Below are 11951 nucleotides of genomic sequence, written 5' to 3'. Positions count from 1 at the left end.
GACTGTGTTCCCATATCTAGCTCAAGGCAAATGATGCGACGTTCTCGTGTTCATTTCTTCCTCTCGCACCCACACCACACTCTGTGCCCTGTGAGAAGTTCAGCCTATGCATTCGCCGAACACATGGTCCTCAACTGTGGTGTCATATCGTTGACCTGGGGTCGTGAATGTATTTGTGAGGGGTGATAACGTGTGAGTGGGGATAGTGGTTGGTGATGGCTCGCACATCATGTCGCTCACACACACACACACACACACACACACACACACACACACACACACACACACACACACACACACACACACACACACACAAATAAACACACACAACTCTGCGTTTAGCTTCCGAGGATCCTGCGGTCGATCTCAGATGAGGTGGTGGAGATGATGCGGAGACGCGTTGTGTTTGTGTTTGAGGAGTTCTTCAAGTCTCTCTCTACCCAAGTGCACACGGGTGAGGGAGGGAGTCATTGGGACAGGGGGCTGTCGAATGAGTGTGGCGACGTTTGTGGTGTGGTGTGTGCGTGGCCTGCTTGTTCTCGTGTCCGTTCAACCACTCTCACCATCTGCCAACTCGTGTGTCATGACTGTGCTATTTGCTACTGTCAGCGCTGCTGGAGTCTGCCAGGATCAACCTGTTCAGCGGTGACAACGCGTGGCAGGTGCGTGCGTGCGTGCGTGTGTGTGGGTGTGTGTGTGTGTGCGTGTGTGTCGACGTGCATGTGCTCTTCTCCACCCACCCCACGCCATCATCACCACCCCCTCATGTCCTTGTGTGTTTGCTCACATCCTTCCCTCCTTCCCATCCTCAACACCACCACCACCACCACCCTCCACACTTGCTCGTTTCCCCTTCTTTCTGCTGTCGCCACACAAGAGGGCCCTTGAGCCAGCAGCTGTCACCCCTCCATCAACCACCACTGCTCTGGCGGGATGAACAGACGGGCGCTGCCATGTGATGACCATTCAGCCACGCTTGTGCGGCTGTGGAAGCAGCAGCACCAACTCACACCACAAAGCAAGCAAGCAAGCGATGAGCAACGTGAGTGCATCGTCCGCACGTGTGTGTGATGTGCACAGCAACAGTGCATGTGTTTTGTGATCGTTGTCTTTGTTGCTCCTGTCTCCCCTTGTTGTCCCACATCAACATCAATGTACATGCATGTGTGTGGTGCAGCTGCCTGTATTGCTTTGCTTGATGCGCTGTCTCATTCTTGTGTTCTCACACACAACTGCCTGCACACATTCTCCACCTTGCAGTCACTGTTCGTCTTTCCCTCTCTTTCTCGCCCTCCCTGGCGGCCATCACAACAACAACAACAGCAGCAGCAGCAGCCAACACACCCTCTACCGCCGATGCAGCAGCAGCAGAGGATGCACCACCACCACCGCTTGCCGCTGAACACATTCCCCAGCCAACCAACCAACCAACCAACCCACCGCCCACTGCTGCTGCTGGCGGAAGCTGGCTGTTTGCAGCTGGGAACAGGTGGCGACAGCACAAGTTGCATTTTCGGCTGGAAGCAGCAGCAGCGGAGGTGGGGCGAAGAAGAGGGGAAAGGGAGAGGAAATGTGTGTTGGATGGATGGATGGATGAGGTGGGGTGAGGAATGCTGGGTGAGTGTGGTGTGGTGTGACTGGCTGGCTGGTGACAGAGGATGGTGGTGTGTGGTGGTGGTGTGGGGAAGATGAATGGATGGATGGATGGGGTGCAGCATGTCTTGTTCCTTCCCTTCTGTTTTCTGTTGTCTCCCTCTTCCCTTTCTTCTTCACACATATGCATGCACAGCATCAGCAGTGGCAGCAGCGGTGTGGCTGCGCACATATCCATGCTCCCTCTTCTCCCTCCCACTCACTCACCATGCTGGGGCTCGCACACAAATACATTTACAGGCGATGCACACTCGCAAGCAGCAGGATGAGGGAAATGTCGAGGCTACTTGTCACGCGTGCCAGGTGCACTCGCCTCACACATGGTATGTGGGTGGGGATCGGTGTTTGGTTGGTGGTGTGATAGGGTGCGGTGATGGTGCTGGGGTGCGGTAAAGCGAACACGAGGGAAGGGGGTTGATGGGGGATGATGATCACACACACTGGCACACACACGCACGCCCGTGTTGCGTGTGATGTCACTCACTCGTTCTGCTGTGCTGACATGATGGCTTACTCTGTGTCTGTTGTGTTGTGTTCCCATCCACGTTCCCTGCAACCACACACACACGTACACATGCACAGGTGGTGAGGTGCCAGCACACATCAGGATGTTGATGGAAGCGGGCTCGCATGCCGGCTGCTGCTGTGTTCATGCAGTGTTCCCATATGCGTGAGCAAGGTGAGTCCATTATGGATGCTTTGGTTGGCACATGGCGCGTGTGTTGTTGTTGTTGCTCTGGGTGTGCTTGTTGTTGCTGCTGCTGTGCCTGGTGTATCAGCGTAGCTGCGCCGCTCACATGCCATGTGTGTGTGCTTGTGGCTGCAGGGGGGCGACTGTGTGAGGATCGTCGGAGGATGATGGGCGGTGCACACATGATGATGGGTTGGGAGGAGCAGCTGTGGACACACACGTCCATGGTCATGGTGGCCACATCCAACCACAGCGACGCAGTCATGCGCAGGTGTGTGTGTGTGTGTGCGTGCGTGTGTGTGTGTGTGTGTGTGTGTGTGCGTGCGTGTGTGTGTGTGTGTGTTTGTGTGTGTGTTTGTGTGTGTGTGTGTGTGTGTGTGTGTGTGTGTGTGTGTGTGCGGTGATGGTGGGGCGAACAGGAGGAAAGCAAAAGAGAGGGGGCAGCAGGAAGGTGAACACGCTTGCTGTGCTCACATGCCATACCCGTGCCTTGTGTGTGATGTCGTTGTGTCTTGTCGTTGTGTGTTGGTTGTACGGGCACCAGGGCCACATCAGAGGAGGGGGAAGCAGCCGCCATGAACGACACATCGACATCAACCTTCCCCATTTCTCTCTTCTTTCTCTCTCTTCCACCTCAGCTCCGCTGTCACCATCACCACCATCATCGCCATCGACTGCACAGCCGCCATCACACGCCGGCCGACACCAGCCCCAATCTGGCGTGAGGCAGACATTGCACATGTCACTCGCTCTGATGAAGAGGTGAGCAATGTGTGTGCGTATGCGTGCATGGTGGTGGGATGAGTGGAGACAACATGTGTGTGTGCGTGGATGTGTATCAGTGCGGGTGGGTCGAAGGGGCTGGCGTGTGGCTGATGATGCTTCGCTGTCAACCTCACTCCCTCCATTCTCCCCCTTCTTGTGTCTGTGCACACATGTTTCACAGCGTTGAAGAGGCGCATGAAGCGGTGGAACCAACGAAGATGACAATGACGAGCGATGCAGGTGAGAGGGCGACTGAGATATGTGTGTGTGTGTGTTGGTTGACATGTTGTGCTTCCTTCTTCGCCTCTCTCTTTCCTTGTCTGTTCTGTTCACTCATGTGTCTTTTCTTCTTCTTCTCTCCTGTTTTTCGATTGATTTGGACACAGGGCCATGTATCTCGTCTCCATCCAACCGACCAACCGAGCAGCTGAGTGAGCGAGCAAAGGACACGGCGTGGCAAGGGGCCGTTTGCTTTCACCGTTTCCACCACCAGCAACAGCAGCACCAACACAGCTGTTGATGTGTGGCTGCATTTTAGATGAACTGGCCCTCTGCCTCTTGTCCATCTCCTCCTGCTCGTCGTCGTCGTCATTGGTCGCCAACAGCAGCGGTTGCGACCATGGATGTGGAGGTGAGATGAATGGCGGTGGTTGTGGTGATGATTTGGGTGGTGTGTGATGTGTTGGGTGTGAACATCAGCATGTCGTATGTGTGTGATTCTGAAGTGCTGATTGGATGTCGTTGGGTCTGTTGGTGGTGGCAATGGGTTTTGTTGTCGTTGATATCCTGATTCTGAGACAACTCACCTCTTTCTCCACACGCACACGTTCAGGGTGTGATGTGCGTCGATGTGCTGTTGCCTCGCATGACGACGATGATGGTGGTGGTGAGTGATTTGTGGTGGATGTAGACGGCGCACGCACAGACGCATGTGCAGATGTGCTGCTTGTGGTGGTGGTCGTGGTGGTGTGTATCTGTGTTTGGGAATGTGACATGTGCGTGCACAGGTGGTGATGTGAGTGATGTGAATGTGGCACAAGGAGGTGGATGTGGTTTGTTTCTGTCATGCTGGCTCACTGCGTGGTGTCATTCTTGCTGATTTGGTTCTTTGTGGTTGCGCATGTGTACATGTGTGTGATTTTGCGCAGGGCGGTGGCCGTTCTCTTCCCAAGCCCTCATGACACGACCAGAGCGATACACGCACACACGAATGTGTCAGAAAAGAAGGCGCAAGGTGAGACGTTGGCGCTGTGTGTGTGTGTGTGTGCGTGTGTGAGTGAGTGTGTGTGTGTGTGTGTGTGTGTGTGTGTGTGTGTGTGTGTGTGTGTGTGTGTGTGTGTGTGTGTGTGGTGATGGGGTGGTAGTACACATTCACACGCATGCACACATGTACACATGTATGCCAACACACCACAGCAGTCATTGGCTGTGGGTGGTTGCACTGACGTGTGTCTCACATGAACCAATCCCACAACTCAAATGTGCGTGTGCGTATGCGTGGCTGCAGGCGGATGTGTGTGGGTTTCCCCAACCGAATCCCCTTCCCCCTTTCCCAACCAATCCCCTTTGCTCTGTGTCATCATCATCATCAGCCTTCCCCATGTGATGTGCAGCTGTTGAGGCGTGATCGAGACTGCGGCCAACGCAGGTATTTCAGCAGTGCTGGATGTGGTGGTGGTGGTGGTGGTGATATTTTGTACTTACCTACCGTGCTTGCTTGCCTGGTGGGTGCTTGCTTCGTTGTTCTTGTGTGTAGGTGATGCACCCCGCCCACAACATGCTGCATATTCTAATGCGTGGTCCCTTGTGTCCCTCCTTTCATGTCCTCACCACCACCGGTCATTGTTGTTCGTCTCTGGTTGGTTTCTTCTTGCCTCACAGGCATTCACGCAGGCAGGCTAGCTCGCTGCTACTACTGATGCTGCTGTGATGATGGCCGTGCGTGTGCATGTGCGCTGTGCACCGTGTTTGGGGCTGCGCCGATGAAGACAAGGAAGGACACGGCCCGTGCCCGCCACTCTTCCCTCTTAATCTCCTCTTTCTGCTCCATCAGCGATGACGATGGTGGTCGTGGCATGTGATTGCGCTTCCTTTTTCTGGCTTTGCTGTGGCACATCGGCTGGCTGGCTGGCTGCATCAAGCACAGGTGAGGATAATCGTTGATGGTTGGTTGGTTGGTGGGCCGTGTTGTGTGGAGTGGTGGGAAGCAGGAGAAGCAGGGAAGTGACACGGTGATGGTGATGGTGATGGTGGTGATGGTGCGACGTGGGAGTGCAGAGCGAAAGGAGGGAGAATGAGGGGGAGTGATAACAGGGCGATGATGTTGGTGGGGGGAATGGGGGTGCGCGTGTGTACATGCACGTGAATCGTGTGATGGTGGTATCACATGACAATGACGCACACATCAGTGGCTCATTCCTTTTGCTTGTACCTGTTTGTGATTGTGATTGTGTGATTGTGATTGTGACTGCAGCAGGCAACACACAGCAGTGGATGCTGGATTGGATTGGCTGGGGTTGATTGGGCGTCGTGTCGTGTCGCCCATTTCTCCCTTCGTTGTTCATCTCAACCGAGGACACACACGGCGATGTGTGCGTGCATGTGTGTGTGTGCATCGCTGTCAACCACGCCGACAGCAACACGATGCACGAGGTGAGGGCACGCAATGCTGTGTGTGTTTGGTGGAAGAGGTTGAGGGGAAGTGAGAGGAAGGCGTTCATCATGGCCATCATCCCCACCATGGCTGTGCACCTGGTCATGTGACCGTGCATTGGGGGGATGGAGATGGGGAGAGAGATGCTGTCGTTGTGGTGGTTGTGGTTGCATTGCTGTGTATGCGTGTGCATGGTGTTGTACCGTCTCACTCTGCAATGCCATGTGTGACACTGTGTGTGACTGCAGATGTGCGTGTGCGTGTGCGCATATGTCAGGCAGATGCGTTGATTGACGACGAGGTGTGTGTGTGTGTGTGATTGGGGTTGACCTTTGTGTGCTTGTGCCATCACAACAACGCACAACAACAAGCACATCATCATCATCATCACCCACCCCCATGTGTTGTTGCTGTCCACTCACGCATGACATGCTCACATCCGCCCCCTCCCCTTGCTTCTTCTCCTTCTTCCTCCTCCCCTGCTGCTGCCACCCCTTCCACTGTTTCCCTCCTCTCATTTTTCACACCCACAGAGGAACCCATCCACATCCAACACCCATGCCCACACGCATGCCACGCCATTGCGAGCTGTGCCACCTCAACCAACCCAACTCAACCCAGGCCAAGGAAAGGAAGGGGGAGCAAGGACACAAGACGTTATGCTCCCAACAGATGTGTGTTTGTGTGTGTTGATGGACGGTGTTCTCCTTCCCCCCCCCCTCCATCACCTTGCCTCTTGCTTCCATGGCGATCTGGCTGGGTGGCTGTTGCCCCCTCCCCTTGTTTGTTTTCTCTTCCAGCCCTTTGTGGCTGTTGGCTGTCTGTTGTGACTGTGAGGAGGAGGAGGAGGAGGAGGAGAGAAGAGAAGAAGGGGATGAGAGGAGGGGTGCATGCTGTCCACAGCTGTGCATGTGTGTGTGTGTGTGTGTTTGGTTCTTCTTCTTTTCCATCCCCCCTTTCTTCTCCCCTTCCCTTCTTCCCTCCGCAGCCTGCAAGGCCTGTCAGCCTGCGTTGCATTCACACACACAGTGTTGTTCCCCTCGTTCTTCTGCTTCTTCTTCTTGTCTCATTGAAACCAACCAACTCAATCAACCAAGCAACCCAGCAACTCAGCAAGTCCGCCCTTCAACAAGCAAACGCAGAAAGCAAACAGCAGTTGCCGCACAACCGCAGCGGTGGGCGATTACTTGTGGCATCTTCCACAAATCGCCCAAACACGAACCAACAAGACCAACACACACAACCAGCAACAAGCAGCAAGCGAAACGCGAATCAAGGTGCGTGCGTGTGTGTTGGGTGGTGGCTTGCGTTGTTCGTGTGCATGGCTGGCGCAGGGTTGGTGGAGAGGAAGGAGAGGGTGCGCGTTGTGACGGGCACTCACTGGCGGTCCTGTTGTGGGTGGTCTCGTTTGGTTCCATGGACTGTGTGGGGTGTGGTGGGTGATGGTGTGATGGTGCACAGGTGCAAGCAGACAACACGTACAACAGCGCCCACAGCATGGACGTGTGCAGGGCCAAAGGCATGCAAGGCGTTGCCCACAGTCGGTGAGGCTGACATATGTGCTGCACAGGCCCATGGCACGCTGGCACCGTGAGTTTGGGTGAGTTCTGTCAATTGGTTTGACCGCTGTGTGTGTGTTTGTGTGTGTTTGTGAAGGAGGGAGAGGTGGGAGAGGTGGACGTGGCTGTGGTGGGTGTTGTGATCTCACACGCACTCCCTGCTGTGGGTGCATGTGGCTCACGCACACACAGAGAGGGATGATGGGCTGCATCGGTCCACACACGCGTGTGTGAACACACACGCACACGCACACGCTGACAGGCAGTCTGATGCCACCTCACGGTGCGTTGCACTTGCATGTGTGTGATTGTGACTGTGACTGTGTGCATGTCGTTCATGCTGTGTCTGCTTGTGATTCACACAGTGTGTATGCGTGTGTGGTGGCTGCTTGCTTCTCTCTGTCTCACGCACATGTGTGTATGGATGCTGACACACACGCAGACACACACACACAGTGGGTGTGCGTGCAGACACATCCCCACACAAGCAAGGCAGGCAGGCAAGCAAGGCAGGGCACACTCTGCCTTCTCTCCCTTTCTTCCTCTCCCTCTACTGCTGCTGCCACCGCTGCTACATGGATGGACCAGTGGATGCAAGGGGTGTTGGACGATGCTGGTTGGCTGATGTCCTTCCCTTGGTGCGTGTGTGCGTGTGTGTTGCGCTACTGCTTGTTCTTGTTCCCCCCTGTTTGTGTTTGTTGTGTCTGTTGTGCGTTGCTGCTTCGCTGTGTGCTTGTGTGTGTGTGTGTGTGTGCGTTCACCACAGCCACGTCGTGTTCGCCCATCACTATCGTCTGTGCTCACGCACCTCCCCATCTCTCCCTTGCTTCTTCTGCTTCTTCTGCTCCCTTCCCTCGTCCCTCTTTGTCATCCCCTCACACGCACGCGCACACAAACACGTGGACGCTTGTGCAGGGGGAAAGTGCAGGCTGTTTGTTGGAACCCATGGCAAGGCACGCACAACCAAGCAAGGACATGAGCAAGCAAGGACACAGGACAAGCAAGCAAGACGTGGGGCTGCTATAGACCACGCACCTCGTTGGAGAAGGAGGGGAGCGTGAGCGGGTGGTGTTGACTGTGTTGTTGTGTCGTGTTGTTGTTGACAGCGTGCACGTCTCTCTCTTTGTGTTCTTCTGCCTTCCTCCCTCCCTTTCCCTTTCCCTTTCTCTCTCTCTATTCTCTCTTGCCACAGCATGTACACTGCTGCTGCTGCTGCTGTTCTTGTTGGTTGAAGGTGATGATGGCGGTTGATGGGGGAGTGAAGCGGTGTGGCGCAGCATGGAGCTGTCGCTTGTTGTGTGTTGTGTGCTGCGTGTTGCTTGCAGTTGATATGGGGATGCTTTCTCGCTTGTTCTTGCCACGTGTGTCTGTGTGTGTGTTTGCTTGCTGTCGTGTTGCTGAAGTGAAGTGGAAACATACAATGCAACACGCATGTGCAGCTGTGTGTATCGTGTGATGGTGGTGGTGGATTGATGGTTGTGGATGGTTGCGGTGAAGTCAACACAGTGTGTGTTGTTGTGATGCAAATTGGATTGGTGGTGAGCTGGGCGTGTGGCTGTGTAGTGGGTGTTGCATGCAGGTGAGGACAGCAGCACGTGGGAGTGTGGGGAAAGGATGAAGCGAGCGATGATGGCAGCGACTGGTGGTGATGAATGTGAACAGGGATGGTGGTGAAGAAGGCGGCAGTGTGGGCTTGATGGGTTTACGATGTGTTGTAGCACATGCAGCATGAAACATGAACGAGACAGGAAAGGGTATGGGAAGGGGAAAGGGAAGGAGTGGCAGCACAAAGTAGTGAACAGGGACAAGGGAGGGCATGCAAGCACATGGCAACAGCAGCAGCAGTGGCAAGATTTGAAACAAGACAGGAGCGGGGTGGTGGAGGTGAAATAGACAAACAAGGCTTGTGGTGACAAGGTGGTGAAAGAAAGGACGAAGGGAAGCACGAATGCACACAGTGGGTTGTATGTGGTCCTGTGTTGTGTGAGGTGAAGTGAAGGACGAGTGATGTTGCGTGGAGAGGTGCTGTGTGGTGGTGAGTGGATGGAAGAGAGGGGGAGAGACAAGGGTGGGTGAAGCATATGGCAACAAGTGCAAAGCAACAATGTATCACATGGAATGTGGAAAAGCAAAGGGAAGAGGGACAGGCGCAAGTGAGTGAAGGGGGAGGCAGAGGGACAGAGCGGCACATGCATGGATGTGTTGTGCCGTGTTGTGTTGTGATTGTTGCGGTGGAGCGAAGGGAATAGAAGCACAGACATTGCAAGCAGTAGCACGCATGCGCGAAGAGAGAAGGTGAAGTGGGAAGAGGAGAAGGCGATTGCAGCCAGCGTCGTACGCACCTGAACATATCGCTGCTGGAGGCGAGAGAGGAAGCGCAGGTGATGTTGGAGAGTGAGTCCAAGAAGCGAGGCGATGCTGCTGAGTAGAGTGAAGTGGAGTGGAGTTGTGAGGGGGTGACAGAGCGTTGTGTGAGTGATGGTGTGGATTGATAAAGGGTCGATTGCAGGTGCGTGCAGACATGGTGGGTAATGCAGTGATACTGTGGCGGGTGAGTGGAGGCGTGTTGTGAAGTGAACAAGGTGGAAGCAGGAGAAGTTGTGGGTGCTTGCAAGCAACACGCACAGAGCAAGCAAGCGTACGCATGAGGTGTCTGCGGCGAGGAGACGGATTGTAGTGGAGTGGATTCAATGCAAGTAGGAGAAGCTGTGAGTGCTTGCGAGTGAATAGACGGATGTGGTGGAGTAAATACAATGCAAGTAGGAGAAGTTGTGAGTGCTTGCGAGTAACACAGCAGTGAGCAGATGGATGCGGTGAAGTGAATCCAATGGAAGCAGGAGATGTTGCGAGTGAGTAGACGGATGGAATGGAGTGAATCCCGTGCAAGTGGGAGAAGTTATGAGTGCCTGCGAGTGAGTAGAGGGATGTGGTGGAGTGAATCCAATGCAAGCAGGAGATGTTGTGAGTGCTTGCAGACGGATGTGGTGGAGTGAATCCAATGCAAGTAGGAGAAGTTGTGAGTAGTTAGAACAAACACAGCAGCACTGCACAATCGCATGCAAGTGTGTCTGCCGTGAGCAGAGGATCGTTTTGCAGTGAATTCAATGAATGTAAGAGAAGGTACAAGTGCTTGCGAGTAACACAGCAGCACTGCACAATCGCATGCCAGCGTGTCTGCAGTGAGCAGAGGATTGCTACTCATCCAATCCACTTTAATCAGAAACACGTTCCCGTGCCTGCAGACAACAGCTACACACAAACGCATGTACACAGACGTGTACACGTGTCCCTTGCGCTGCTCCTCGTCGTTCTCTGCCTGCTTGCTTGTCTCTTGTGCAATCACATGGAAACGAATCCATCCTTGCTTCTCTACTCCTCAGTTCCTCTGCTTTGCTTCTTCTTGCTTCAGCGAAGCGTGCCTGCAGGCAAGTAGAAGTGCACACAGTGCAGTGTGCTCGTGCGCACGTGTGCCTGTAAGCCAGCCACATGGTCTTGTCTCTGTTGCAGCAGCGCATAGCATGGTGCAGTGTCGTTTGCTCGCTTGCTCACTTGATCACCGGAGTAGGGAGACTGGGGCGGTGAAGTCAAAAAGGGGTTCAGAAAAAGTGCGATCATGTGATGAAAAAAGCCCCAAGCTGTGACGAGTAGTGTCTGAACACTGCGTCGCGAGGCACCAGTGCAGCTGTGCAGCTGATGTGCAGCATGCAAGCGAAGCAAATTGCATGCATGCAAGCATTGGTTGGTCACGGGCCAGAGGAATCTGGGGTGTGAGCAGTGTGAAGAATCGTGATGCAGTGAAGCTGTGCGCATTTGCTAGATCCAGTCACAAATCTAGATCTAGCAGATTCACTGAATCTAGATTGCGGTGCCTGCAGGCAAAGTGCAGGAGGGCAAAGCAGCGATTCAAACAGCTGCCGCTCGATGGATTGGCATACATGAGAGGAAGGATGCAAATGAGCAAGACAAAAAAGTAAGAGAGAAGGCAAAGGCAAAGAGCCGCTGAGTAGAGGCGCAAGCAAGAGAGCAAGGCGATTGTCGCTGAGCAGGATTGCTTGCGGGCACGAAAAGCCGCGTCTGCGCCCTTGCAGCTACAACTTCTCTTTCTTCTCGGGTCTTTGTTCTGCTGACCTCTCTCTTCATTTGTGTGTGTGTATGTGAAGTGTGTGTGTGTGAGTGCAGGCAAAGCGAAGCGACACAAGACTGTGTTGTGAGCAATGCTTGCACGAGCACACATGCATGCGCAGCACATGCAATGAGAACAGCACGGGCGTGTGTGTGTGTGGATGCTTGTGTGTGGGTGATGCGTGAGCATTGTGTGTGGGCGTGAAGAGGCACATGTGGGGAGGCGAGCAAGCGATTGCTCGTGTCTCTGTGTGTGTTCTTGTGATCACTCGCATGAGCAAACGCATCTCTACTACACAGAAGCAAAGCAACACACGACATGCGCTTGTGGCGAGCAACGACTGTGTTTGCGGAAAGAGGGCGAGCTGATTGTTCAGCTTCCTCTGAGTGTGACAGTGTGAAGCGCTTGTCATTCCTCTCATACGAACACGCATTGTTGGCTCTTGATTGTTCTTCTCTCCTCACAGTGATGTGACGCAGCGAGACGCAGGAAGCAAGCCTGCACGCA

General features: G+C 54.2%; 2 protein-coding genes across 2 annotated transcripts in view; both read left to right on the top strand.

The window, feature by feature from the left end:
- The window catches only part of PTSG_08727 (uncharacterized protein), a 4773-nt gene extending 3760 nt beyond the window's left edge, over window positions 1-1013 (top strand). The window contains exons 14-17 of the mRNA XM_004990054.1: window positions 99-141; window positions 343-454; window positions 610-662; window positions 878-1013. Of these exons, the coding sequence (XP_004990111.1) occupies window positions 99-141; window positions 343-454; window positions 610-662; window positions 878-937 (268 nt within the window). The 3' untranslated portion in view covers window positions 938-1013. The remainder of the gene's footprint in view (window positions 1-98; window positions 142-342; window positions 455-609; window positions 663-877) is intronic.
- Window positions 1014-1258: 245 nt separating this feature from the next.
- On the top strand, window positions 1259-6682 carry PTSG_12782 (uncharacterized protein). The gene is made up of 14 exons (XM_004990053.1): window positions 1259-1538; window positions 1894-1980; window positions 2275-2332; window positions 2545-2615; window positions 2983-3117; window positions 3291-3349; window positions 3612-3740; window positions 3942-3995; window positions 4258-4343; window positions 4723-4757; window positions 4991-5255; window positions 5583-5761; window positions 6011-6063; window positions 6296-6682. The coding sequence occupies exons 1-11, from the start codon at window positions 1357-1359 to the stop codon at window positions 5037-5039; spliced, it is 945 nt and encodes a 314-aa protein (XP_004990110.1). The 5' UTR covers window positions 1259-1356; the 3' UTR covers window positions 5040-5255; window positions 5583-5761; window positions 6011-6063; window positions 6296-6682.
- The last annotated feature ends 5269 nt before the right edge of the window (window positions 6683-11951 follow it).

Source organism: Salpingoeca rosetta (genome assembly GCF_000188695.1).
Source record: "Salpingoeca rosetta unplaced genomic scaffold supercont1.25, whole genome shotgun sequence".
NCBI lineage: Eukaryota > Choanoflagellata > Craspedida > Salpingoecidae > Salpingoeca > Salpingoeca rosetta.
This window is presented reverse-complemented; position numbering and strand designations above follow the sequence as displayed.

What these genes read in the sequence shown, in the direction of transcription:
- PTSG_12782 (XM_004990053.1), top strand. Translation starts at nt 1,357, where the DNA reads ATGCAGCAGCAGCAGAGGATGCACCACCACCACCGCTTGCCGCTGAAC. An exon ending in GACAATGACGAGCGATGCAG is followed by an intron (nt 3,350 to 3,611) that starts GTGAGAGGGCGA and finishes CAGCAACAGCAG; the next exon opens with CACCAACACAGCTGTTGATG. An exon ending in CGAGACTGCGGCCAACGCAG is followed by an intron (nt 4,758 to 4,990) that starts GTATTTCAGCAG and finishes CTTGCCTCACAG; the next exon opens with GCATTCACGCAGGCAGGCTA.